Below are 25,798 nucleotides of genomic sequence, written 5' to 3'. Positions count from 1 at the left end.
AATGGGCCTCTTGTTTGGGTGAAGTTCTCCTTTAATCCTGGTCTGTTGAGAAACATGATTAAAGTTTGTTTGGCACATAGGTGGAGTCCAGAGTTTTCTGTGCAAATTCCCCTGAAAGCTAAATATTCATGTTCTCCATGTGACTGTGTAGTTGTTGGAAGCTTTTTACCGTGGTGCGACGCCAGTTTAAGAACGTTTTAGAGCGATGCAGGTATTTGATTGGCGATCGAATGTCAAACGAGCTTTTATTCAATCTCCCAAATCTGCCTTATTATATAAATGAAACCAAATCTGACAGCTGATCATTCTTAGGCAAGACGTTTGTGGTTTGTCCCAATCCAGAGGATTCTGGAAGTCAAAGAACACTATAATGAGTCTGGGAATAGTGATGTTTTTAACAGCTGGGCCCTCACCTGTCCAACAGGGGTTTTAGTGAGACACGAGTTCTCCTGACAGGTTGTTTATGTTCAGTTTGAGTCAAGCTACAATGCTTCATACATCATGGTTTTTAAAGCTCTGTCCTCTGTTTGGACACAGTCAGTCACCTGGTTCTTTCACTATTATCAAAGAAACAAACTGAGACTACAAATATAGCTCTGTCATTTTCAAATGTTTTGCTTTGTTTGGTGTCATTACACTGTTTCCACATATAGTTTCCGTGGTCAAGGAGACCGTCAGCATTTGTGGAAAATAAAGTTCCCCCATGTCAGCTGTTAACCACTTCTTCTGTCTCCATGCAGGTGCAGACGAGGAGTACATCTACATGAACAAAGTGATTGTCGGTGTGAACGACAAAGACGACAAAGGTGTGAGTTTTGAGCGTGTGAAAGATAGCAAAATGCAAAACAATATATGAAGTACAATATTGTGACTGAAAACATGGAGTACTGCCTCTAATTTTACATTTTAGGCACAATGGTGATATGGTTTTATCGATTAAATGATGTTTTAGCAGCTATAGAATAATTGGATTTCGAACATGATACATGAAATTACTTTGGCTATTCCTTATTAAAGGGATAATTCAAAAGGGATAAAGCTGATATCCTAAGAAAAGATACATCTCTGCAGCTTTATCTCACCTGAGGCAGCATTTATTCAGCTGTAAACAATTTGTTTTGTTTCGTAAACAACTCACTTCCTGCACTAAAATCCATTGAGAAATGTTTAAGATTTGCTTCTGGCTCCATCAGCACATTCAAACATGTCATTTTGTAACTTTTAATTTAATCTATCTGTAAAAGTCTTTTCACACAAACTTACCAGACAAAGCTCCAGTGTCCCCATAAGGTAAAAAGTGTGATTTTCTCTATAGATTTTTGGTGCTGGAGAGTGAAAGTGCTGTCTAATCATACGATAAAGAGGTGAACAAATTCTTAAGATATCATGGACTTAAGGTTTTATGAGCAAACACCTGTGTCAGTACCTCACACAGCCAATCTTGAAATAACCTGAACTATTACTTACCTCAACTCATGTTAACAGCAGATACAATTTAAATACCTACCTGTCAGCCTCGGTTGTCACTTTCCACCAGAAAGGAAGATCCAAATGGAGATAGTGAGATGCTGAGTCAGGCTCAAAGGCACGGGTTTAACACAGAGGTCTAGGTCGGAGGTCACAGACGCAGAGTTACATGCTTAAACACTGAGGGACAAAAGATTACAGCAACTCACACGGGTGAGACACAGGAGGAAGCAGGGGTAACAAGACACAGGTGCAGCCTATTAGGGCAGGTGAGCGTAATCAGGGAAGTTATGTTAGGAGAAGACACACAAGGAAAACAGGAAATAAACTACCAAGTTAAACCAAAACCAACATTAACCAACATTAACCACCAATGCCACTGAAGAACTAAGAATATCCACATGTGTTTCATGAAACTGGATACAATTGTTATATGCTGTTGGGATGCAACAATAATATAAATACTTATATCACAAAAAGCATTCAGAACAAGTTCATTATAGTGAATTTCCATGAATGGGATACATATGAATAGAGAAATGTGTTAATATTTTACATTTTGAGGTGTTTCTTTAAAATGATCACTAAATATATGTTTCGTTGGTTACATGTAACATGTTTGTGTACCATTACAACATTATGATTTTTTTTTGGTTAAGTAAGCTATGTGTTAAAATGTTGTTCACTTTCTCTAGAATCTTTCAGACCTATTTCAGATAGATGGACCTTAAAAAAAGTCCTTACATTATGAATCACCCTTATTTTTGGTAAAGATAATCGTAAAAGAAAATGTTCTGATATTTTCTGAAACTGAAAATATGATGAAGGAATTGTTCTTTGGAAGAGATACTGCCATACATGCATCCATTTATCTTTATCTGATTTGAGTCATATTTTTCACTGTAAACTTCCTTTGCACTGGTATTTTGAGGTTGTTGGAGGTGTCGCAACACCAGTGCATGCGTGTCATGTTGCTGCATCTCACACTCATACTTTGATAAGGTCGCAGTGGGCAGCAGACGTGAGAAGAAGCTGCAGCAAGTAAGCCGCGGCCCCCTCGGCTCTCGGCTCCCCCCCTCCCCTCCCCCTCACTCACCATTTCCTGTCTGTTTCTTCAGAGCCGTGCACCATCTGAGAGACTGACCTGTTTTGTTTGGACAGTGATGAAGAATGTGGTTCCAAGGAGCCCGAGACTTAACGCACATACTTTCAGCAGCAACACTAACAAAGCCACAGATTTTCTTTCACACAGACTGAGCCCCAGATGTGAGAGTCAAGGTTTACCCTGTGTTATAAGGCCACGCTCTTTGCTTCTAAATGACTTAATGACGTTTTCAGACGCTAATGTGAAGGTGAACACTCATTCAAATGTTAGTGAATGATGTGAAGTTAAGCTCTTGTGGTCACACTGACACATCTGTACTGTTTGCGTGATTGAACCTTGCGTCATCAGGATGGCGGAAACTAGAACATGATTAAAGTGACACCATGAAGATAAAGCAGCCACAACAAGTCTATTCATATTTTTCTGATATTTGTGCTTCCATACTGTCCAGTGTTGGTTCATCTAAAGCCCCTACAGCTTAAATTAATTTCAAATCTACAGATGTGGTAATGGTATTATGAATGACAAATAAGAATTACAACATAAAACCCATACTTCTTTCAGTCTTCTGTTCTGTGTTTTCTATCATATGGTTGTTGTAACAACGAGGGGTCTTGTGTTTGCAGTGAATGTAAACATATAATAATATATTATAAATGGCGTCTAAATTCAAAGTTAAATGATGAATGATTTGCTTGTTTACTTCTGCTCTTATTCACTGACTCCCCACTTCTTTTTCATCTCGTCATCTACAGTTGACCGATCAGATGTCTTGCTCAATGGAAAGGCAGCTAAGAGTGCTTCCGTCCCACAGAAGAGCCTTCCTGACCTGCCGCCTCCCCGGACAGTAAGTGATTTACTTATTTATTTATTTATGTATTTATTTATTTATTTATTCTTATCATTTTTGATTAACAGCGACAGTGCTCGGCTCCTGAGCTGCACAGTGCTGCTGCTATAAGCTATTTTACATCTGTAGGCCTTGGGCAGACAACGGAGAATAACATTTCTGGTAATGACATTAATAGTGGAATAAACACACACACACACACACGTACATATTTACAAATATAAAACACATTCGCCACATATGTGTTCAATCACAGCATTACAGCGCAACAACAGTGAGGTTTTTGTATCAGAGCTACAAAGTCAGCGCCGAAAACATGACTTTAGCCACTTAACAAAAAGATCTATACCTCTTTAAGTCCACAATATCTTTTGAATAAGTTAGCCTCCACATATCCAAATTGAGTTTTGCATAGCTTCGTAGAAACACTCACTCCAATCACCGTTGAGTCCATTGAGAAAATCAGCGTTTTTAGGTCTGCTGCTGCCATATTTGATGAATTTGGATGACGTAGGTGTGCTGTGATATTAAAATGGCTGATTTTCTGAACGAACATGAAGATACCATAGACTTTTTGCCATAGATTTTTCAGTTCTTTCCATATTTTCAACAAAAGCGAGCCTCCGAGTATCAGGTATACGACCACTCCTTTAAAAAAAAAAACCTGAACAATCCCTCTAAGATATATCATTATGTTTACGTGTGATGGGTAAATGTTTGGGCAAGTGATTACGTGCCTCGTTCCATTACAGGAGATTAACACAAAAGTATTTGGCTTAACGTACACATGCTGTCGCCTTTTCAGGGTGCGAGAGGTAATAATGTGCGCTCAACCCCACAAGGTACAGTGCAGTGTATTCAAGAGGAGCCCAAAGACAAATTCCACCTTTAAATGAGATTTACAGTATTTTATTACAGTGAGAACATTACCAGCACTAAGCACTCAATAGTATTCAAAATAAAGTATTATGGATTGATATCACATGTTGCCAGAGAATTCCACTGGCTTTTAATGTACTGAAATAAATGCAGTCTGTGGCCATGGAAGACAAAAAAACATTTCCCACTGGCCACTAGCCACAGGCCTGAGGCCAAGTGAAATGTATTCTCCCATAGAAACAGGTATTTAATCACTCATTGAGCAACAAACCTGAGCGAGTATGCGTGCAGGAGTGTGGGAGAGTGGCTGTGTTTTCTGTCCACTGGTGGACCAGTGGCTCCTGAACTGGCCCAGTGTGACTTCAGTGGGGGGAAAAAAATAAAAGGTGGGGAATGAGAGGTTTAGAACATCCCGTCAGCGCCTTTGAACTACACACACACACACACACACAGTGGCCTCCCTTAATAAAAACTACAGTAGCAGCTGTTGCTCATCAGAACAAACGCCGAGTGTCAGCATGTGAGCATGTGTGTGCACATGTGTGGCTGCATGAGAAAGTGAAATGAGGAACAACCTCCAGCACCGCTCACTATCAGTGCGCCACTTTTCTTTTTCTTTTTTTACACTTGTGTACTCATAGTCTCGGAACCCTCAAAAACAACACGTTGTTTTTCAGTCGTGCAGTAATTTCACAGTTGCGGTATGGCTTCCACAAATCCCTCAGATGTGTCTGGCAAAGCCATTTCTTCTTCCTTCCCTTCCGAATCCAGCTGTGGTGTGACTGGTCCCGTCTTGGGAAGCCTGAGTAAACACGTCCACAGTGAGCCACTCTTTGGAAAGCCCTTCATCTGCCTGCGCGGCTTCCATCCATCTCCACGGACGGCGTACTCGAGAGTGAGCTGGTGCTTGACAGTGAATGCAGAGCACCCCCGGATCGCAGCGGTGAACAGCGACCCCTTGCTGTTTATGTAGAGTCCGTTCAGGGCTGTCCACTGGCCTGTGGTGATGTTGTAGCAGTCCATTAGGCAGCGCAGGAAGTCGTCGCAGGGCCCGTTGCGCATCACGTACAAGTTGTCACTGTGGGCTACCATACAGTGGCCGTAGCTCTGGTGTCTGATCAACGTGGTGGTGAGTCTCCACTCGTCTTTCCCCGGCTCATATTCGTAGATGTCTGTGGTCTGTGGTGGTTTCCAGAAGCAAAAGAACATCCTCCGCCGTGCGACTGCACTAGCGGCATGCGTCACAGGCCTTGGCGCGTGATGTATAAATGTCCACTCGCCGCGCGACACGTCATAACTCTCCGCCGTGGAAATAATCCGATTTTGAAACTCGCCGCCAACGGCATAGAGTCGGCCCTCGTGTCCGAGCAGGGTGAAGTTGTGCCGTGACTGCAGGGGACCAGGGAGTACAGTCCAGGCCCCTGAGTCGGGGTCGTAGCAAAAGCTGCTGTCTACTGTGCTCTTATTGTAACCGTGAACCCCTCCTACAATGTACAGTCGATTGTCCAGCACTGCCACACCTGCCCTGGAGGTGCTACAGAGAGTTGGGAGGTGTGTTAAATGCTTCCACTCTCCTTCTGTTTCATCAAGATAGCTAACAAATCTGAAGGAGTCTTGCAGCAGCTCCATGGACGGAGTGTGAGTGCCGAGAGCAATATAGCTACGAGGAGACAGCGACTGAGAATACTGAAGAAGTTCATCCGGAATCGTATTCTCCGCCTCTTCCTTTAAATCATAGAAGGCGTCGCAGAGGAACAGAGCCGCACTCTGAAACAGTAGCTGGACCCCAAAGATGGAGGCCGCTTGGTAAAGCAAGAGGCAGTTGTCTGAATCGATGATGTCACAGAGATAACGCACCAGCCGCGCGACCTGCAGGAAGGCGGCGCACTCCACCGCATCTGTAAGCTCATCCGGGTCGGTGATGGTGGGAATCTCCCCCCTGCAGACGGCGAGCGCGGTGAGAAAACCCCGCGCACGAACACCTGCCTTCAGGTGGAGTTCATCCTGGTAACTCTCTTTCATCCCCGACTGAAAGAGAGCACAGAAGTAGTCGCTGTGCCTCCCCAGAAAGGCTCGATCCACAGTGAACCAGCTCTCCTCCACCCTCACTCTCACCCGGCCCGCTCCGTGCTCCCATTGCTCTGGATCAAGGGCTGCATTCTCTGAACGAATATCCCGGCGGACTCTCGGGCCTTCGAGCAGATCCATGACCTCCTAGACCTTTATTCTCCTGGAAACTGCCTCTCAAGTGACTAAACAGCATGTGACTTGAGTGTAGATTGGTAATTTTTTCCCCAGAGCTGGATGATAAATAAAGATTTGTGCGACTTCCATTGCGTCCTGTCTGCGTGCGCTGAAAATAGAGTTGAACTATAGATAGCAGCTGTGCCACTCGCAGGCGTCAGGCAGGGAAAGGAACACTGTTGACAAGCGTAGCAAGTGGTACTGTGGCTGCCGGCAACTGGTGATTATCATAACCACGATATGATTGGCCAGCACAAGACCAGTATTTACTGAATTATTCATGATTAGGCATTTCCCCTTTAACTCCAGTTTTGTCCTATGGGGTTATTTCAGTCGTACACACGGAGGTCTTCTTTATTTAGAGTTCAACTTTAAAGATGATTACTGGTAAACATTTATGCCAACAGATGGGGGGGGGGCCTAAATCTGGAGGAAAAACAATGACGCTTCAGAAAAGGTCAAAATGTTCCCAAGAAGGCAAAAAACATAAATATCATATGTGCCTCCCACCATACAGCTGACATTTATTACCCTTTTATTCATGATGATTTTAGTTTTTGTGAATTACAGTGGTACAACGACTCTAGAGAGAGCAACGGTCTAGAGAGTTCCGCTGAAACTGAGCTGCAACAAATATTTTTATCACGATCACACTTCTCCTCTGTGTGTGTGTGTGTGTGTGTGTGTGGAGTATGCTGTCAGGACACATTCATGCCTAGCTTCGAGAGGACATTTTGACCGTGAGAGGTCATGCTGGCAAAATGGATTTTTTAGGCTTGTGTGTGTGTGTGTGGGGGGGGGGGGGGGGTGCTGAAAACCCACTTGTGTGTACATTAAAGGTACACAACAGCACTTTCAATCAAAATAATCTGCATCCACACCAACACACCTATAATCATATATCATGTGATGTTCAGGTACACTGGACGGGTGCTTGCCAGTGTAAACAGGAAGCAGATTTTCTCCTTTCAGAAGTTATAGCTCTAATGACAAAAAGTACAATAGAGAAAAGTAAGAGTAAAGATTTTTGTTTAGACCTGCAGTGAATGTGGAGATTTACATCTTTGTCAACCCCTGAGTTTTCAAACGAAAACAGAACAAAACAGAATCGGTGCTTTCTAACACCAGAGTCGTGTGGATGGCAGACTTGTCCTGAGCAGAATTCATACATTTTTAAACTAATATTGAAATGCAGGTATGACCTTAAACCCCGTAACATGAGTTATCATAATAAAAGTTACAGGTCCTGTGTGTTACATTTATCAACAGAAAAGGAATTTATTTTATTAATTATGTTTGTAGAAGTATATCTTCTTCTTCTTTGCATCTTTTGGCTTCTCCATCTTCAGCCGTGTCCCTTGTGTCCTCTTCTGTTTGCAGTCTCACCGTTAGATGGCGCTAATTCTACTACAGTTTAGTGATATATAGATATATATACTGTATACTGTTGGTTAGGGTTTAAGTTATGGGCAAAGGCAAGTCGTAGTTATAGTTAAGGTTAGAATTTATTTCCAGGAAATACATGTACACGCGTCTCTCTCTTGCTGTGTGTGTGTGTGTGTGTGTGTGTGTGTGTGTGTATTCACTGCACCGGATTCTTGGCATGGGAACCAGGGATTTTCCATGTTCCTCTGACTCCTCGGTTTTTGGGCTCTCGTTCCCACTCGTTACTCTAAGCTCCTCTGCCACCCCCCCCCCCCACCCCCCCTTCTTGCTTTGTTATTAATGCTCTGACTCCTCGATCCATTCCTTCTACCCGGCGTTTCTGTGGTGAGGGTGTGTGTGTGTGTCTGTGTGTGAGGTTTTAAAGTGGCTATTACAGAGCTGGAGCGATCTCCAAGTGTTGTGGCGGGGAAAAGGAAGAAAATACACTCACAGACACACACCTTGCATGTCGTCCCTCCCTTGTCTTTTTTTAATAGAAGTCCAGCTGGTATGTGGAATGGCTCCTCTTCAGCTTTGGCCCAAACAACATGCTGATCTAGTTATTTTTTTTGATGATGAGTAAAAAATGGGGAAAAAGGGAGATAAGAGTGGGCGGTGTGTTGTGGGGGTCTGCTGCTGCTGCTGCTGCTGCTGCTGCTGCTGCTGCAGCTGCTGCTCTGGAATGCCTGGCTCTTTGTTTTAATTAATAACAGATGCTGAGACCGCAGGGTTTTTCTTTCGCTGTAGAGCAGTTTACACTGTCAGGACGGTTGTGTGTATTTTTTAAAGGGTCATTTTCACTAAAGTCTCCTCTCAGGCTTTGAAGCTGCCTCTCGTTCTCTCACATGAAGGCGAATGATTTCTCCTTAACGTCAACAAAAATGGATTAAGTCCAGCTTTTGTCAGACTTAAACCATGCCAAGTTAAAGGCAGTGATACAAATTGCTGGATTTCTGGATCCTTGTTTATCTCCATCATGATCTTCAGCTCTGTTTTGTGATTATAGCATCTTCCATATTGCTCTGTATCAAGGTTAAAACAACATTATTGCACTGACATGAGGGATAAGGGATGGTTGATTAAAGGTCCAGTATGCAACATTCAGCCTTACAGGATGTCAGGAAACAAATATTATCTTAAATGTATAGTACTGTGTCACACTCTTAGTCTGTGTTGTTATCAAGCTTGTTAAATATGTCGTATTCAAATGAGACACACTCAAGACCTGCCTTCAGGATGTCCGATAGACAACTTTAAAGAAAACAAAATTCACACAAACACACATCTACCTGAATCTACCTGAATGAATAATATTTTTTACATTTTTTTTAGGGTGCAGGGGTTTGAGGGTAAGTCATTAGCTGAAGTGACCTAAATGCAGAGTAGTTGTACTTGAGCAGCCAATTGGAGTGTCCAATCTTTTCCTAATCTGCCCTGTGATTCGTGAAAGCCTCTTGTGACGCAACATATGGCGTTTTTCCACTGTACAGTTGGAGCACGGCTTGACTACACGGTTTGGGGCATTTTCCATTACCGTAGTACCTCCTCAACCTGGGAGGGGTCGTCACACCACAGCTGCACGAACATGCTGTGATGTTGTTTTATACGTGACACAAACACACAAACTAGTCTCGTGACGAGCAAAGCAGCTCTTTTCAGTGTACCGAGTCATTAGAATTAGTTTGAAAAGATGTGTTCACCCAATTGTTGAGTACTTTGTGAATTAGTCCACGTTGCACTAAACTGCACTTTGTAGTTTTATATACTTTACTTTGCACACACTGTACTTTTATATTTTGTTGGGTTTTACATTTTGTTGTGTCTCATTAAGTGTTAAGTCTCTTGTTGTGTCTTATTTAAATGTCAAGTCTTTTTTGGGTCTTATTTAAGGGTTAAGCCTTTCGTTATGTCTATTTAAATGTCAAGTCCTTCGTTATTTTTGCCATTTTATTGTGTACCTCAAGCCGGGAGTCTCTGCAAAAATTTAATTATGTCCTCATAATGACAATAAAAACTTCTTGAATCTTGAATGAACACAAGTCACTGAACTGAAATACGACTGAACGGGTTGTGATTTGGCTCACAATCGTTGGCTTTCAGCAGTGCTGTCCCTAAATACACCAGACTCCTCTGTTAAATATTGAGATTTGAGAAATGCTAAATTGCTAACTGTTGGAGATCAACACATTTTCAGGATTTTTAAGTCTTTTTAACTGATCTACACTTTGGCATTGTTTGCTTTGATTCTTGTGTCTTGTGACTCTTCTGGTGACGAAACTTTATGACCAATCAGTGTCTGGCACTCCGTCGATGTCACATTTTAATATCAGCTCAGCTCTCTTGGAACCTCACCAGAGCAGGTACTAGAAAAAAGTACCAGGTGATATCACTAGTGGAAAAGCAAAAAGTAATTTACATTATAGGAAAAATGCTTGAATATGCACTACATATTATGAGTGAGTGACACACCTAAATAATAACTCCTGCACGTTCTAATATTCATTTTTGCTGACACCCCTTCTTCTTCTTCTTCTTCAGCCCCATAATGCAAAACTGATGTTGCTCCCCCTGAACCGCAGTGATAACATCTCCGTCCCACACATTTCTTTCGTGGATCCCTTTCCTGCACTTTTCTGGCATGTGGGCTAATCACGCAAACAAATCTCCGCCATACGACATGACGCCTGTTATTATGACAGCTTACGGCATCTGCTCCGCGTTACTGGAAATGTGTTACTTCACTAAAGTGATATGGTGGGAAAAGAACTCACAAGCCGGGGGGATTCCCTGTTTACTGACGGCCCATGCCAGAAGTTGTGAGTTTGTCAAATGTCATGCAAACAGAGGAAAGCGGTTTGGTTTTTGTCTGACAGTTTGTTGTTGTAGTGTTGACCCACTACGGGCTGATGACCACCAAATACAATATTCTACCTTTTTTCCTTTAGTGTTACTCACTTTTCTTGTACTTCAGTTGTACTGGACAAAGTCGAGTTATATTTGAGATATATATATTTTTTTTCAACACAAACAAACATGTATGTACAGTATACACAGTTGCACTATATTTTAATAACCTGTAGATTCTGTTTTTCCCACTGCAGCTTTAACATAATATGCAGATGTTTTGTTAGATGCTTGGTTTTGAAAAACTTAATTTGGACATTTAATTTTTTCAAATCAGAGTGGTCTATTAACAGGTTGAGCCAATATTTTGGCTCATACTTAATCATACTGATTAAAATCTATTATTTTACTGTAGTCAGGGTGCGTCATATATTGGATTAAATGGATGTAAATCTAATATTTGACAAACTCTTGCTGTCAATACTGAATTTTGATGTTACACACCATGACATAGATGCTTTTTCAGATCTATTTGTGACAAAGAATTCTGAATATTTAAGAAAGTGAAAGCTTTATACAGAGGATTTCAGGGTTCTGGGGTTAAAAGTCTTTCTTATATCTTATTCTATATCGCCCTCAGTCTTTGATGTCTGACTAAGAGAAAGCTCTTTTTCCACAGAACCACCCACCCACATGGCTCTTGAATGGTTCACATGATATACGAGTATCCACTGTGTGAAGGTTACATTTCTTATTCCTGTGATCTTCCTGAGAATGTGACAGCCTTAGGGGGGAGGAATAAAGTCAGAATGAAGGAATACAGACAGGGAGGAATGGGAGGAAACCTTAACGTTAAGAAACTCAGGGTCTCATAAACAGAGTTCAGCTGAGAAGACGTTTTAAAATGTAAACAACAGCATCAGACTTTTCCAACATGGTTTATCTATGAATGAAAGAAATGTCTGTCTGTCTGTCTGTCTGTTAATTGCATAACAGACTTGACACCATTTTTGCTGTTGTTTTCATAAGAAATCACAAAGATATCCGGGTCATTACGTCATTATTTTTTTAACATATTATGTATTTATGTTTAATGTACAAAAAATACACAACAAACAGAGCGATTCCTATTCTGATCGGGTTCATTTGAACAGCTTAACTTTCTGTTTTGAAAGTTTCACCTTTGCAGATCAATTATTCCTCAAAATCCAAGCTCAGTGTCCTCAGGTGACTTATCTGTGTGCCACACTGACAGACTGTCTGAAATTCTTTTACCTTCCCCGTCGTCATTTTATTTACTTCCTGCTCGAGTTGTCTTTTTTTTTAAGTGTGATAAGTGAAGACAAAGTTGTTCTTTCACTACAGAGATTCCATCTCGCGAGCATTTTCTTTGTTTGAGTCACGAAGGCGGCCTCCAGTTTTAAAAATAAAAATGAGTCTCGTAAAGATTAAATAACAGACGTTAATTGTGTTACTCTCTACATGACCTGACAATTCCAAATGTAGATTATTTGTATCTGCCAAATAACAAAGGGTTTCCCTGAAATGGTTTTCTAGATGGCGCTTGTTTTTTTTTTTGCAGTTATCAGATGTGACAGTATATGATGCCTGAAAAGATACCGATCAGCAAAACTGGCTTTATAATGAAAAATAAACCTTCAAGGTGGTCCTCAAGTGAGTCCGAGAAATGCCAACAAGTCATTTAAAATTTGACATCCTTCACATTTAAATGTGTTGATGATATATAATATTTCATTTTATTTTAAATGTATAAATTCTTTGGTCTGCACAGAACTCATTGACCCAGTTTAGACCTGATATTAACATCAGTCCTTAGCAGATCATGCTAAGTACTGGTCTGTTAGAATTTCTTTTTTTAATGGATAAAATCATATTTCATGTTACACCAGCGCAAGTAGGGCTTGACCCACACACACACACACACACACACACACACATACACAGATACATATAGAAACAGTGGACAGGATCTGCAAAAACTCATCATTTGAGTTTATTCTGCCACCAGTTTATGACGTCAAAGGGAGGGGGACGTTAGATACGATCACACAACACGTCACAGGAGACTCGTCCAGAATGCGTTGTGATGCCACATGTAAACAGGTATCAACGGGCCCTGTATTACTGCCCAATAAACACCTGGACAGTAATAAAGAATTTTGGTATGTTAGTACTTCCTGCTTCCTGCCCAGCAGCACCCTGTGTTTCATTTTAATGTGCGTGTCTTTGCATGTCTTTGTCGGTCCGTCACCGACAAATACAAACGGTGAATATAACGATCTCCAGTGACGACACGTGCTCAAAATAGATTTAAAAGACGACTGCGCAGAGCTTGATTTGCTGACTTTAGTCAGACGTACATTCATAAGTAGTGACGAGTCTTTAATTGGGTTTAATTGAATTGAGACTTGCTGAAGCAGCCGAACAACAGTGAGTCTGCTGGTTTCCACTCACATACACAGGAACAGACAGACAGACAGTTTTTACCACACAGGAGACGAGAAGGGCGACAGAAGTGAAGCCAGACTGCTGATTGATTTCAGGAAAGCCACTGGGCCCACACACACACACACACACACACACACACACACACACACACACACACACACACACACACACCCCTCCCTCTCATTCTCACCCTTCAGACACAAACACACACATATATAAATATCCCCTCTTTTTTCCATGCTCACACACACACACACACACACACACACAAACACACATATATATAAATATCCCCTCTTTTTTCCATGCTCACACACACACACACTCTCACACACACACACACACACACACACACACACACAGAGTTTTCCCTGAAGGCAAACCTAACTCTCCGGTGCCCTGGATCAGCCCAGGATTGGTTACATGAGGAATTCCCTTCTTACTCCTGACGTGGCGGCTGGATTAGCCGTAATATTTTAGCCCAGAGGAACAACACATGTTAATAATGTTTGTGTCATAGTTCGGGGAATTCATAGAACCTAAACGCACGGAGGCTACTATTTTATTGTCTTCAGGCACTTCACTAAAATAAAATAGATATCGATCAAGTGTTCAATCATTTCATCTTCCCGCAGCAATTCTTCTGTTTCTTTTTTTTTTAATCCCTTATCTCATCTTTTCCCCGTCCCTCTTTAATCTCATCAGGGAGTGGTGGGTCGGGAGCCGTTCCCCTTACCTGCAGTTCCGGCTCCAGCCAGTGCAGACACCTCAGAGAGTTACTATGAGGAAGCGCAGCCGTACGAGGAAACGGTGAATGGTAAGAAATGTGGTTCTGTGTCGTCTTTCCTCTTCCCCATACCTGCTTGATAAAGACACAGCTTATTTTAGCCACAGCAACATGGATTAGATTAAATCGTTTTGTTGATCAGAGCCATAAGGGTTGTCGCTGAAACAACAGTTGCCATACAACACATACAATGTTTGATTTGTGTTCACAAAGACCAAACAGAAGGGGAATAATAACATCAACAACCGTAAACAAAATCACCAATAATGATCTTAAAGTCAAAGCAAATGGCCACTGAGGGGGAATTAGTGAGGAAGAACTGCATTCTTTCTGGTTTATTGTTGAATTTTGCAAACAAACACTTGGCGTCTGTCTTGCACTGGTCAAAAAAACCCTCCTTTTTTCACATTTTCTCTCCCTTCACTTCCTCTCTCTGCTCTCTGCTGCGTATATGGATTCACCAATGTCAACGTCTGTATGGATTTAGCCCTCAGTCAAATGAATAATGACCAACTAAACTAATCATACTTATTCTTAAACAGAAATGTAAATAATAAAATGGCAAAATAGCAAAAGTAATTCTTAATTCTTCATTAAAAACAGTTGTTAATGTGTGATTGTTGCTTATTTGCACGTGTAGTTCAATGTTGTTTGTGTAATTCCACTGCTTTTAATCACGTTTCGGTTTCTCATTGACAACATTAAAGCTGTAGTGTGTAACTTTTAAACAAATGTCCATTACATGCAAACATTTGACAAATGAGTCCAGCTTCACACGACTCTCTCTCTCTCTGTGTTTCTTAGTACAGCAGCGTTTTTGGTTTCGTGTCTGTGGAGACACAGAGTAAGTAGTGAGGTGAGACTGATGTTGACAGAGAGCTTTAGGTTAAGGAATTAACCTCAGATCTCTGAAATACAAGTGACATGGTGGGATACCAACATTAATTTACACAGTGGAGCTTTAATATTCCAACTGAATAAATATAGAAACATTCACGTTATGCTACAAACCCAAAAGAAAAGCTCCAGTAGTCAAAGCTAAACTATTAATCCAAAACTTGAGTAAAGGTGAAAACCAGCAAACAGTACTGAGGTAGTGTGGAAAAACAATGGAAAAACAAATGGAAAAACAACTAAGAGCACAGCATGAGAAAATGGAACATTAACACCTTTGAAACTAGTTCATGATGGAAATGCGGGTGCTTGTGGCTGAGTGTTTGCTGTTGTGGTTTGCTGTTCTTTAGAAAAGTGTCACTTTTAGACTCGAGCTGTTAACCAAAGGTGAAACTGACAGTGACACTTGTGTCTGTGGTCGACTGTAAAGGAAAGATGTTTCCTTGTGCTGTGTCCTGCAGTGCAACACTGACCCTGTTCTAAATCACAAGCCCTGAGACAGAGAGGCCATGACTCGAGGACTGCGGTGGCCTTTGTGCACCAGAACCAATTGTATATTAAGCTTTCTCTTGGAAATGCAAAAAAGTTGAATTTTGGTCCTAATTTTGGTACATTTTAATTTTTTTCTGATCTCCTGCTGTTGTTTTTGGCTGTTTTTTGTCTCTTTTGTCTTTCCCTCAGGTCCCCGTGTGAGCGAGCTACGTCAGTGTAGTCTATGCTGTTATTAGCAGGGATGGCTCGCTGTATAATTGCAGGACTGTGTGTGTCTTGTGTTGTCATTGCTTGCTACATTGTGCATGTGCAAGGCAGTAGTTGCATGGTAATTTAAATGTCCTTTATTTACTATTTTCCTTTACGCACATAATGTGGCATCTATTAAAGCCACTTATCAATGTACAGAAATAATCAGGCTTTAAAGGGATCTTTCGGGTATTTGAAGTGTGGTTGTTGTGTATATATTGATATATTATCAACACTGACTTCGCCAAGCTCCACCAATTGAGCTCTTACTGAAGAAAAAAAAATGCTTTTGGCCAAAAGTCTCACCTCATAAATCAGACTTAGTAAACCGCTCACTCTCCCACACCACACTCCATAGAGAAAATCTAAAATTTTAGCTCATGGAGACACAGGAGCTGCTGGTTTATTATTATTAAGTATTAAAACAACACATTACAATAGTGATGCAGCAGTGGATCAACAACTCCTGTGTGATGTAAAATCACTGATTTTCTCCATGGACTTTGGTGTGGAAGGGTTTTTTTTGTGTCAAAGCCTCATACTACCATCCTTCAGAAGACCTCACCGATCCCTTTAACCTTGTGTGCCGCAATTTAAACCTCATGACACTACTGTCATCTTCTTATTCATAAAGCCCGTCCTTTTAATTGTAACATCTGCAGTGATGGTGATCATTGATTTCTGCTTTCAGATGACGGTGAGGTCGTCAGCAGCTCGTACGAGTCCTACGACGAGGAGGAAGTGACCAGAGGGAAGTCGGCACAGCATCAGTGGCCATCGGCAGAGGCGTCCATTGAGCTGATGAAGGATTCTAGAATCTGCGCCTTCCTGTGGAGGAAGAAGTGGCTCGGCCAGTGGGCCAAACAGCTGTGCGTCATCAAAGACCATCGCCTGCTGGTGGGTACAGCACAGTGTGAAAATCAGTTTCCGTTATTGTGATTATTAATATTATGTTTTAAACGGCTGTGGAATCCCAGAGTTAAGTCGGTGTTACCTCTGCTCCCATCAGTGCTATAAAAGCTCCAAGGAGCAGACGCCCCTGCTGGATGTGAGTCTGCTGGGCTGCAGTGTGGTCTACAAGGAGAAGCAGCTGAAGAGGAAGGAGCACAAGCTGAAGATCACTCCTGTTGGAGGAGAGGCCATCGTGCTGGGCCTGCAGAGCAAAGAGCAGACAGAGCAGTGGCTGAAGGTGAGCTGCACACACTCATGTGTGTTTAATGTATCACACATTAAACACTGACAAAATGACATTTGTGTAGCAATATATTATTGTTGTTATTTACAGTTTATTATAAGACACAGACAAAGACACACACATGCCTATTTAACCAATCATAATTTGTCAATTCTATCTGAGTGTCCACTGCTCATTCTTGGTATTATTTTTATTTATTCGGATTTTAATTAAAAATCTTGTTTCATATCACTGTTATAAGTTGAATCAGTTCAGGTTTGTATAGGTTAGTTATTATTGTGGTGATACCTGACTCAGTATTTCCCATTCATTAGATACATGTGAGTATTGATGATTTCAGTGCCTTTGAGTGGATTATTTAACCATTTATTCAGTTCACATATAATGATGTAATATTGACAGTGCAAGTGTATTTGGAACATAAACCACAGTGTATCTATGACTCTGATCTGGAGTATGTAAAGAAATGGATTTAGTCTTTTAGTTTCCCCCTGAAGCCAAATAGGAAGTGAAACTATATTGAAAAGTCTATTAAAACATGAGCCTTGATTTATAACGTCACTAAACATTTTCCAGAGGACGTAATGGTCCCAATGACTACTATGAAGTCTTAAATAGTACATGATGTCAAATTGTGTAAATAATGTTCCCATTTAGAGTAAAACAGACACCCAGTATCAGCCGTGATTGGTTTAGCATCAGTGATACATATAATGTACGAATCCTTGCTGTGTTTAAAACTCTCAGTTGTTCATCAGGTGATTCAGGAGATCAGTCCAAAGCCAGCTGAAAACTGTGACAGTGTCACCGACTCCCCGAAGCTGATCTGCACTAAGGTATGCTTAACACAAAACATGTTTAAATAGCTGCGTTACCCTTTAATACTCTTCATTTTTAGGAGCGTGCCTTCTGAATGACTAAAACATAGATATAAACACACAGGGAGAGCTGAGTGAGAGACACTCGGTGGCTTCAGAGAGCGGCAGCAGCACTGACAGTCACGCTGAAACCCCTGAAAACAAGGACGGTGAGTTTGTAGTATGTGTTTTAAGGGCATGGCTGTGGTATCTGAAAGCCCACATGTTGCACATCACCATGTCAATGTAACGTGATTCCTCTCGTCTGTACAGTAAAGAAGAAATACAGTGCAGGTCTGAAGTTCAGCAACCTCATGAACATTGGCAAGAAAAAACCTTCATCACTGGAGAGCCCAGAGAAATGTGTCAACACCTCAGGTGATTATTATGGGCCACTTTGTATGTTGTTGTCTCTGCCAATGGTATTAGTATTAGTTTGTTTTAATACAATCTGTTTTTCATCTTTTCATGTCTGTGCTTGTAGCTGTGCGTGTTCTATTTGCTGTGTAATATGTACTTTATTATTTTTTTACTGTTTTTACTGTGAAGCACTTACTGTGATTTTTTTTTCTGTGAAAAGTGCTATATAATTAAACTTCACTTACATACTTACTTATTCGCAACGGAATAACCAGTAACAGTCAATCGGTTAATGGCGTTAAAGCGATAGCTCAGATTTTTTAAAGTGAGGTACTGACGGTGAGAACCGAGATCCAGTTTAAGACACGGGGGCCTTGGGACACAAGGAAAACCATATTTGATTTACTAAAGACTCTTCTGCACCAAAGTCCATACAGACATTCTGCATGTTTAGCTCACTGGGACACAGGAGCTGCATCATTTGGTGAGTTTGTGCCACTTAGATAAATCTGAACAAAGGATTTCAAACAGCAAAAGTCACAAAATAACATGTTGGCTCAGCAACACCTGTGTGACATGATATTCTCTATGGACTTTGGTGCAGGGGAATAAAACCATACAGAAAAAAAACTGTACTACCCCTTTTTACGATTCAATGTACAACATCAGCTACCAGGAAGAGACACTGCTACAGTTGACCTCCTCCCTCCTCTGTCAGGCTACCTCAACGTGCTGGTGAACAGCCAATGGCGCACCTGCTGGTGTCTTATTAAGAACGGCCAGCTGTGGTTTTACCAGGACAAGGGCAAAAACAAAGTGAGCCAGCCCGCTTTGAAGCTGGAGGGCTGCAGTGTGCTGCCTGACCCCAGCCCCGACCACCTGTACTCCTTCAGGATCGACATGGACGGCGCACAGATTGCAACACTCGAGGTAGACGGCCGGTGTCGCGTCATGCTTTAAATGTCTCGCTGAAAGATTTGTACGGGCTCTAGAGAGGTGCTCAACAAAAACATGATACAACATTCTTATAAGTAAGTGTGTCGTCTCAACTCAGCCTTGTTGCTGTGACTCAGAGATGACAAATAACCAGAACCCTTAACATGCATTTTTTAAAAAGAAAAACAGCTTACAGCTGTGTATAAGAATCCTGAACGCACCACAAATTCCTGACGTCAGACGCTGCCTTTACTTTACATACATTATGTGTGTATGCAGTCATGGTATGCGTGTGTGTGGGTGTGTGTGAAGGGTGGGGGTGTTTTACAAACTGCTACACCCATTTTCATTAGTCTTCCAGTTCCACCCTGCTGTAGTGCATATTTAGTCATCAGCAAGAGAATTTTATGTTTAGTCTCGAGGGCTGTTTCTGACGAGATTTATGCTTTTTTTAATCGGTTTCCCTTTTTTTTATTATTATTTTACAAACTGAAATTCAGCTCAGCTAATCTGATTTTAAAATAACTTGTCCACCCTTTACTAAATCACCGAAATCAACTGACACTGGTACTTTTGTATGGTTTTCATAGCCTTAGAATAAGCTTTATTATGTGTACGTTTGGCTCGGTATCCTGTGCCATAATGCCTCCATGCCATGTTTTTATGGCAGCTTGCGTGCCTTTTGTATTTTGTGAGTGGAAGCTTACTATGCAAACAAAATAAAAACATCCGCCGACATAAATCTGATGCATAAACCCCATGAAAAAAGACAAGGAAATGGCAGCGAGAGTGAAGAGAGTTGTTAAGAGTTGTTGGTGTTGTGTTAAGAGACGTTTTACACACAAAGGTTTTCAAAATCATCCGTTTCTATGGGAACCTCAACAGCTGCTGGATGTTACATATACATATGTATATATATATATATGTATATATATATATATATGTATATATACATATATAGTGTCATATGTATATATATATATATACGTATATATATATATATGGCTCCTACACACTGACTTGCAGAAAGATGCAAACACAGAAAGGACGGATAGAAAAACCTATTCTTTAAAGTGTAACTGTGTTACCTTTAAATATAATGTCTGTTACATTTAAAGCATTACTTCACAAAATGCTGATTAAGCCTATCAGCTCCACAAGACTCTCTCTGTGTTTCTCAGTATAGGTGTGTTATATGTGTAGTATGTGTGTGGTATAGTGTTTAGATCTCATATCACCCAGCGAGATTCTCACACTGCACACAGGAAGTGATTTGTTTTATGTCAAGACAGACAGAGGCAACACCAACACTGTTGCCTCAGTCATAGTTTAGCGACTATGACTGAAAACACATAACGGTGCCCATGAAAAAGCTAAAAAAAAAAACAATGGAAAATAATGCAAACGCTCCCTCAGTCTGGTCTGATAGTATTGCGTGACATCAGCAACAACACAAATCACAGTTACACAGTTGCAGCTTTCACCGTGAAAACATTGAATTTGTAGGAACAGTTTAATCTCCCTACAATCTGACACCATGAGCATTGCTGGGTCTGCATCTTTTCTGTAGCAGACACACAGCATTAACTTCCAAGTTTGAAACCCCAGAGGTTGCACTGACTCTTCCACTCTCTTCCACTCTCTCCTCTCCCCCACCTCTTCCAGGCGAAGACATCAGCAGACATGGGTCACTGGCTCGGCCTCTTGCTGTCACAAATGGGCACCAAGACGGACCCAGAGGAGCTGACGTACGACTACGTCAATGCGGAGCGGATCACCAGCATCGTTAATGCTGCCAAGACTTCCTTATAGTAAAATTCTCACTTCCTTTTTATTTAAAGGGCAAACAGTTGCACAGGTTGAACATGTGAGAACAATATTCAAGCCTCTGTGTATCCGTGTGTGTCTCCAGCTTGATGCAGAGAAGGTTCTCAGAGCCAAACACCTACATAGACACTGAAACGTCCGTCACTCAAAACTCGGACGAACTGTACGATGACGTGGCATCTTTAGCTGATCCAGAGGTACGTTCAGGACGACTTGATCGTCATCCTTTATCGTCTATACGCCTGCTAAATTTATTTTCCACATTTTTAAATGTAGAATCATTCTGGGAGACATAGTGTTTATTTTATTTTAAGGAGAATGGTGCATTAGGACACAAAACAAACAGGTGCTCACCAGTAATATAATGAGTATAATTTTAATAAAAAAATGTTGTAATTGTAAATATTGTAGTAGTTATTGCAATAATGCAGCGTCTTGCATGCCTTTCTTTTGATTGACTTTGTGTTCAAACTGAAAGGACAAGTCATTATTGTGAATTCTGAGTTAATCTGTGATAGATTATGATTCATAATCTCATTCAAATGCAGCTAATTTGCACATTATTTTCATTATGCCCAACCATTATTCTGAAAGAATTAACACATAATTGATGACCAATGAATTCCCTAATGACAAATGTATTGATGGTTTCAGCTCAAATGTCAACAAATGTCTATAATTATATACAGCGATGGTTGCGTTATGATTTATTTTTATGATTTTTTTGCCTTCATGAGATAAGAAAGAATATCTTGAAAAGGATTAGAGAGAGAAAGAGGAAGACACGCAGCAAAGAACCATGGGTGGAATCAAATCCGGGTCACTGCAATGAGCCCTTTACCCCACACGGCACAGGCGCTCCACTGTCCTTTACAAGGAATGAATGAATGAATGATTTCATCATCCATCCATCCATCTATTATCTGTGCTGTGAATCCTCCAAAGCTCCCCGCTTTGACTCTATGACTCTAATCACAGCTGACTCTGGGGGGAGAGCCAGGGTTCACACCGGGCAGGTCATCAGAAACACATTAACACAAGCATTCACACCTACTGCCTGCGTTAAATTAACATAATCCCAAACTCAGCAGCAGCAGGGGGAACATCTTGCTGTGCTAGAACCCTCCGATCCACTTCATTTTCCAGACTTAAATGAAGTCATGCGTAATAAACTACATACCCGAGAGGTTTAGACAGTCCAGGTTGACAAACTCCTCTGATTACCGTAAACCTAAAACAGACAAAGGGCTCGGTGGGATCATGTGGCGTGGTTGCTTTTGCCGAGAAAAACAACCACGCCGGCCTCTGCCCTAGTTGTTTTGTAATCAGTGACATGGACTCACTCCATCTGGCCACATTCCATCTCTTAACGTCGCCCATGTTGTCATGCAGGACGCCGATGAGAGCGGCCCGACAGACGCCCAGGACGACAACAACAACCTCCAGGAACAGAGTGAATCATGCACACAGGATGCCAAGGACTCAGAGGGAACAGAGCAGGAGGCTGAACACAGACTTTACCTGGATCTAGTAACTGTGCGCTCATTTCTCCATTCATCTGGTGGAAGTAAAGCCCCGCCCACCAAAGAAACCATCAGCCATTCCCCAGCACAGACAGAAGAACTGAGAGACTTTTCAAGTCCACTTAAAGAGGTGATTTGGAGCTGCACTCTATCTGTCTGTCTGTCTGTGTGTCTGTAACTAATTATCATGAAATGACTGATTTCAGGTCAGCTCCAGTAACTCCCCCGAGCCTGAGCCAAGGCATGCGTCAAATGAGACGCAGAGCTCGACCTCTGCCGCCAGCAAACCAGAGCAAGTGTCGTCACCGAGTCCCAGTCCACAGCAAACGCAACCACTGAAAACCACGTCCCAAAGCCAGGAGACTCCCAAGAGGATGAGTGTGGAAATCCCACAGGCCTTCACCTCCTCTGTCCACAAAGGAGGAACAGCTCTCACGGCCGCTGGGTTCCCCCACAGTCCCCAGCCCCTGCGGCCCAAAGCTCATACCATCGGTGAGAGGGTGAACCTGGGATGATGGACTGATATTACTGTACTAACATGTGGTGACATGAGTCAAGCAGCTGCCCAGTCTCTGTAAAATTACTACTACAGCTCCCCCTAGTGAAAAGCTGCATCTTCTGCAGGTGAACACAGCTTCACAGTGGAAAGTAGATTCATATTTAAAAAGAAATGATTTCTATTAATTACAAAAATAGGAAACAGTTTCCACATGGTATTTTCAGGTCTCAGTAGAAAAACATACTCAGAGTGTAAATGGTGCATAGAAAATATGCATCATTTATATGGGAAACCACTCATTTGCATCATAGTAATGAAAAGTCTGTCTGTAATATTTAAAATAAAATGGTCCTGGGCATAATTGACCACGCTTATGTCACGTGGCAACATTAATTCATTTAAATCAAATATATAAGACAATCCTACAACTGACAGGAAGATGGCATAGAGGCAATATTCCAAATTTCTCTGGAATTAGGACAAATGAAGCAGTCAAAATTGTGGGATGAACACCAAAAATCTGAGAAGCATGTGAAAAATCTCCCCCAATGCTCCTTTTGTGACTTAAATTAACGTCAACATTAATCAACATTCCATCCCCAGGTGGTTCTGGCACAGTCGAAGGGAAACTGGGTAAAAACCGCACAGAGGCGGACATGCGGCGCTACATCGATGAGCGCGACCTCCTGGAGAAAGAAAGGGAGGAGGTGAAGAGCAGCCTGGCAAACCTGAAGAAGGAGAGGAGAGAGACCAAAGAGGAGCTCAGTGCCTGCCAAGGTGCACATGTACTTCCTGTTGCACAATTAAAAAACAAACAAACAGAAATCGATGCGTATGACTGACTGTGTGGCTCTCTGCTGCCCTCAGATCCCAAACAGCAGGCCTCAATAGAAGCTCGTCTGAAGCAGAGGGAGGAGGCGTGCCGGGAGGCGGAGCGCCACAGGGTTGAGGTGGAGCTTCGGTTGATGGAGGTGAAGGAGAGTCTGAAGAAGGTGGAGTCAGGGGCTTTCACACTGGGAACCACGCTGGCCAGCAGCCTCCAGGACACACCCACGGTTAGTGTTGCACACCTGCAGAAACACATGCTGTGGATATCACTGTCCTGTGTCCTGTGTGTGTCCAGCCCAGGAGGGTGTAAGCTCAGCGGAGCAACTGCACAAAACCCTGATTTTAGCTACTCAACAAAAGCCTCACCTTAGGTGTGCAAGATCTTAAAAATATGCTCATCACTTTACTTTGCTGTTTTACAGCCTTTTCCAACGGGAAACCAAAGATTGTGTCACTTTGCAAACCACTCCCTCCCTGCACCAAAGTCCAGTGACGAAAATAGCAACGTAAGGTCAACAGGAAGCAGGAACTGTTGATTCACCGCTGCCTCAATCTGTATGTTATTGTGTTATTTCAGTGACTGGTTTTTGAAAGCCTTCATTTGGATTTAAAGGTGACATCGAATGCTGCATCGAATTACATATATTAACTTGTTTTCATGGTTAAAAACCTCCTAGTCGCTGCAAACGAGCCGATCAAAATATCTCCTCACTGACGCTCTCGTCAGCCGCGCTGTTTCAGACCAAAACCACACCCCCAGAATATGGACTGTGTTGTGATTGGCTAGCCAACGAGAGCTTTCCCACTGTCCTGTGATTGGCCAGGTACCTGGAAGTGACGTAATAGATAGGCCAGCTCTCAGATACACAGCTCCCCCTCTGGCACGGTGGATGCTCTGCATCTCAGCAGCTACAACAAGAGTAGTTCTTCTTCTTCTGCGGTTGAATGTACGCAACCGGATGTGCCGGACTAGTGCCCACACCAGGAGGCGCTACGGTGGTGAGAGGAGTGGTGAGGATTTCTGATGACGACATCAAATTAAGGAAGTGCCGATCCGCTTCGTAGAGTCAGTTTCCACTTGGCAAGGACTTTTCTAATGGCCAGATAAAGCAAAAAGCATGTTCTTAAGATATCGTACAAGCTTCAGGTGTGTTATTTTGGGACTTCCGTGTTCATTTGGATTCACCTACTACCTCTCTGTCCTTTTGTCCTCAGTCTAAAACAGCGACCCTGCCTACTCCCCAGCCATCATTATCCTTGTCAATGTCGTCGTCCTCCTCCTCATCGTCATCATCTTCATCCCAGCCCTCAAACAACAGCCTCAGTGTGGACCAGGTCTCACCTGTCAATTCAGCGTCTGCACTGAAGAGCAGACCTTCCTCCATCATGGGCACAAAAGGCAACGTTATGCAGAAAGCTAAGGTGAGGCTGTGGATTTCAGTATAAGAGTATGAGATATTTTGAATAAAAGCTTCATGATTTTTCTTTGTATTTTTACAGGAATGGGAAAAGAAATCCACCACTTAGGAGGGCAACAATTTGGTCTCGTGTGACCTGATGAAATCCACACATTTGTCCCACTTAAGCAAAGAACAGACAAGTTTGAAAGATACACATCCTCCCCCTCTTCTGGATCCTTCGTCCTCATCACCTCCTTGCCAAGAGTATGAAGAGCCAATCAGAGCAGGACACCATCTATCCTTTCAAATACCACTGGATAATCTTGGTTTCAAGTTCCCTCGTTTCCTCTCGCTGCTTGAAGAAGGAATTTGACGAAGGAGAATTTTGTCCAGTTTAACAATTGCTCTTCATAAGGATGTTGCAAACAGCCAAATATTTGACACCACTGGAGTGTGAGACAGTAAGACTCCCCCTCTACTAAAAATGGCCACTGTGTACACTTTAGTAGCTTGGTTCATATATGCTGGTAGCCAAGATGTAAATATATTTACACCATTCTTTGGCCTTTTGGCTTGTATTGCTAGCTAGAAATGCACTTTTTATTCAAATAAAAAAAATGTACTGACAACAAAACTGGCTGGAAAATGACTCCGGGGGGGGGGGGGGA

At 42.0% G+C, this 25,798-nt stretch overlaps 2 protein-coding genes across 2 annotated transcripts in view; one reads left to right on the top strand and one right to left on the bottom strand.

The window, feature by feature from the left end:
* afap1l2 (actin filament associated protein 1-like 2) overlaps positions 1-25,758 on the top strand; it is a 51,101-nt gene extending 25,343 nt beyond the window's left edge. The window contains exons 3-19 of the mRNA XM_058621032.1: positions 741-806; positions 3,328-3,419; positions 13,989-14,100; positions 16,397-16,602; positions 16,715-16,894; positions 17,659-17,736; positions 17,843-17,927; positions 18,031-18,135; positions 18,836-19,047; positions 20,719-20,864; positions 20,966-21,077; positions 22,273-22,533; positions 22,610-22,895; positions 23,506-23,679; positions 23,770-23,957; positions 24,946-25,152; positions 25,231-25,758. Coding sequence (XP_058477015.1) covers positions 741-806; positions 3,328-3,419; positions 13,989-14,100; positions 16,397-16,602; positions 16,715-16,894; positions 17,659-17,736; positions 17,843-17,927; positions 18,031-18,135; positions 18,836-19,047; positions 20,719-20,864; positions 20,966-21,077; positions 22,273-22,533; positions 22,610-22,895; positions 23,506-23,679; positions 23,770-23,957; positions 24,946-25,152; positions 25,231-25,257 — 2,537 coding nt within the window. The 3' untranslated portion in view covers positions 25,258-25,758. The remainder of the gene's footprint in view (positions 1-740; positions 807-3,327; positions 3,420-13,988; positions 14,101-16,396; positions 16,603-16,714; positions 16,895-17,658; positions 17,737-17,842; positions 17,928-18,030; positions 18,136-18,835; positions 19,048-20,718; positions 20,865-20,965; positions 21,078-22,272; positions 22,534-22,609; positions 22,896-23,505; positions 23,680-23,769; positions 23,958-24,945; positions 25,153-25,230) is intronic.
* Positions 4,316-6,851, bottom strand: LOC131448502 (kelch repeat and BTB domain-containing protein 13). The gene has a single exon (XM_058621033.1). The coding sequence runs from the start codon at positions 6,507-6,509 to the stop codon at positions 4,992-4,994; it is 1,518 nt and encodes a 505-aa protein (XP_058477016.1). The 5' UTR covers positions 6,510-6,851; the 3' UTR covers positions 4,316-4,991.
* Positions 25,759-25,798: the final 40 nt, after the last annotated feature.

This window comes from Solea solea, chromosome 21 (assembly GCF_958295425.1).
Source record: "Solea solea chromosome 21, fSolSol10.1, whole genome shotgun sequence".
Lineage (NCBI taxonomy): Eukaryota > Metazoa > Chordata > Actinopteri > Pleuronectiformes > Soleidae > Solea > Solea solea.
The sequence above is the reverse complement of the archived record's forward strand: the minus strand, read 5'-3'. Positions and strand labels throughout refer to the sequence as shown.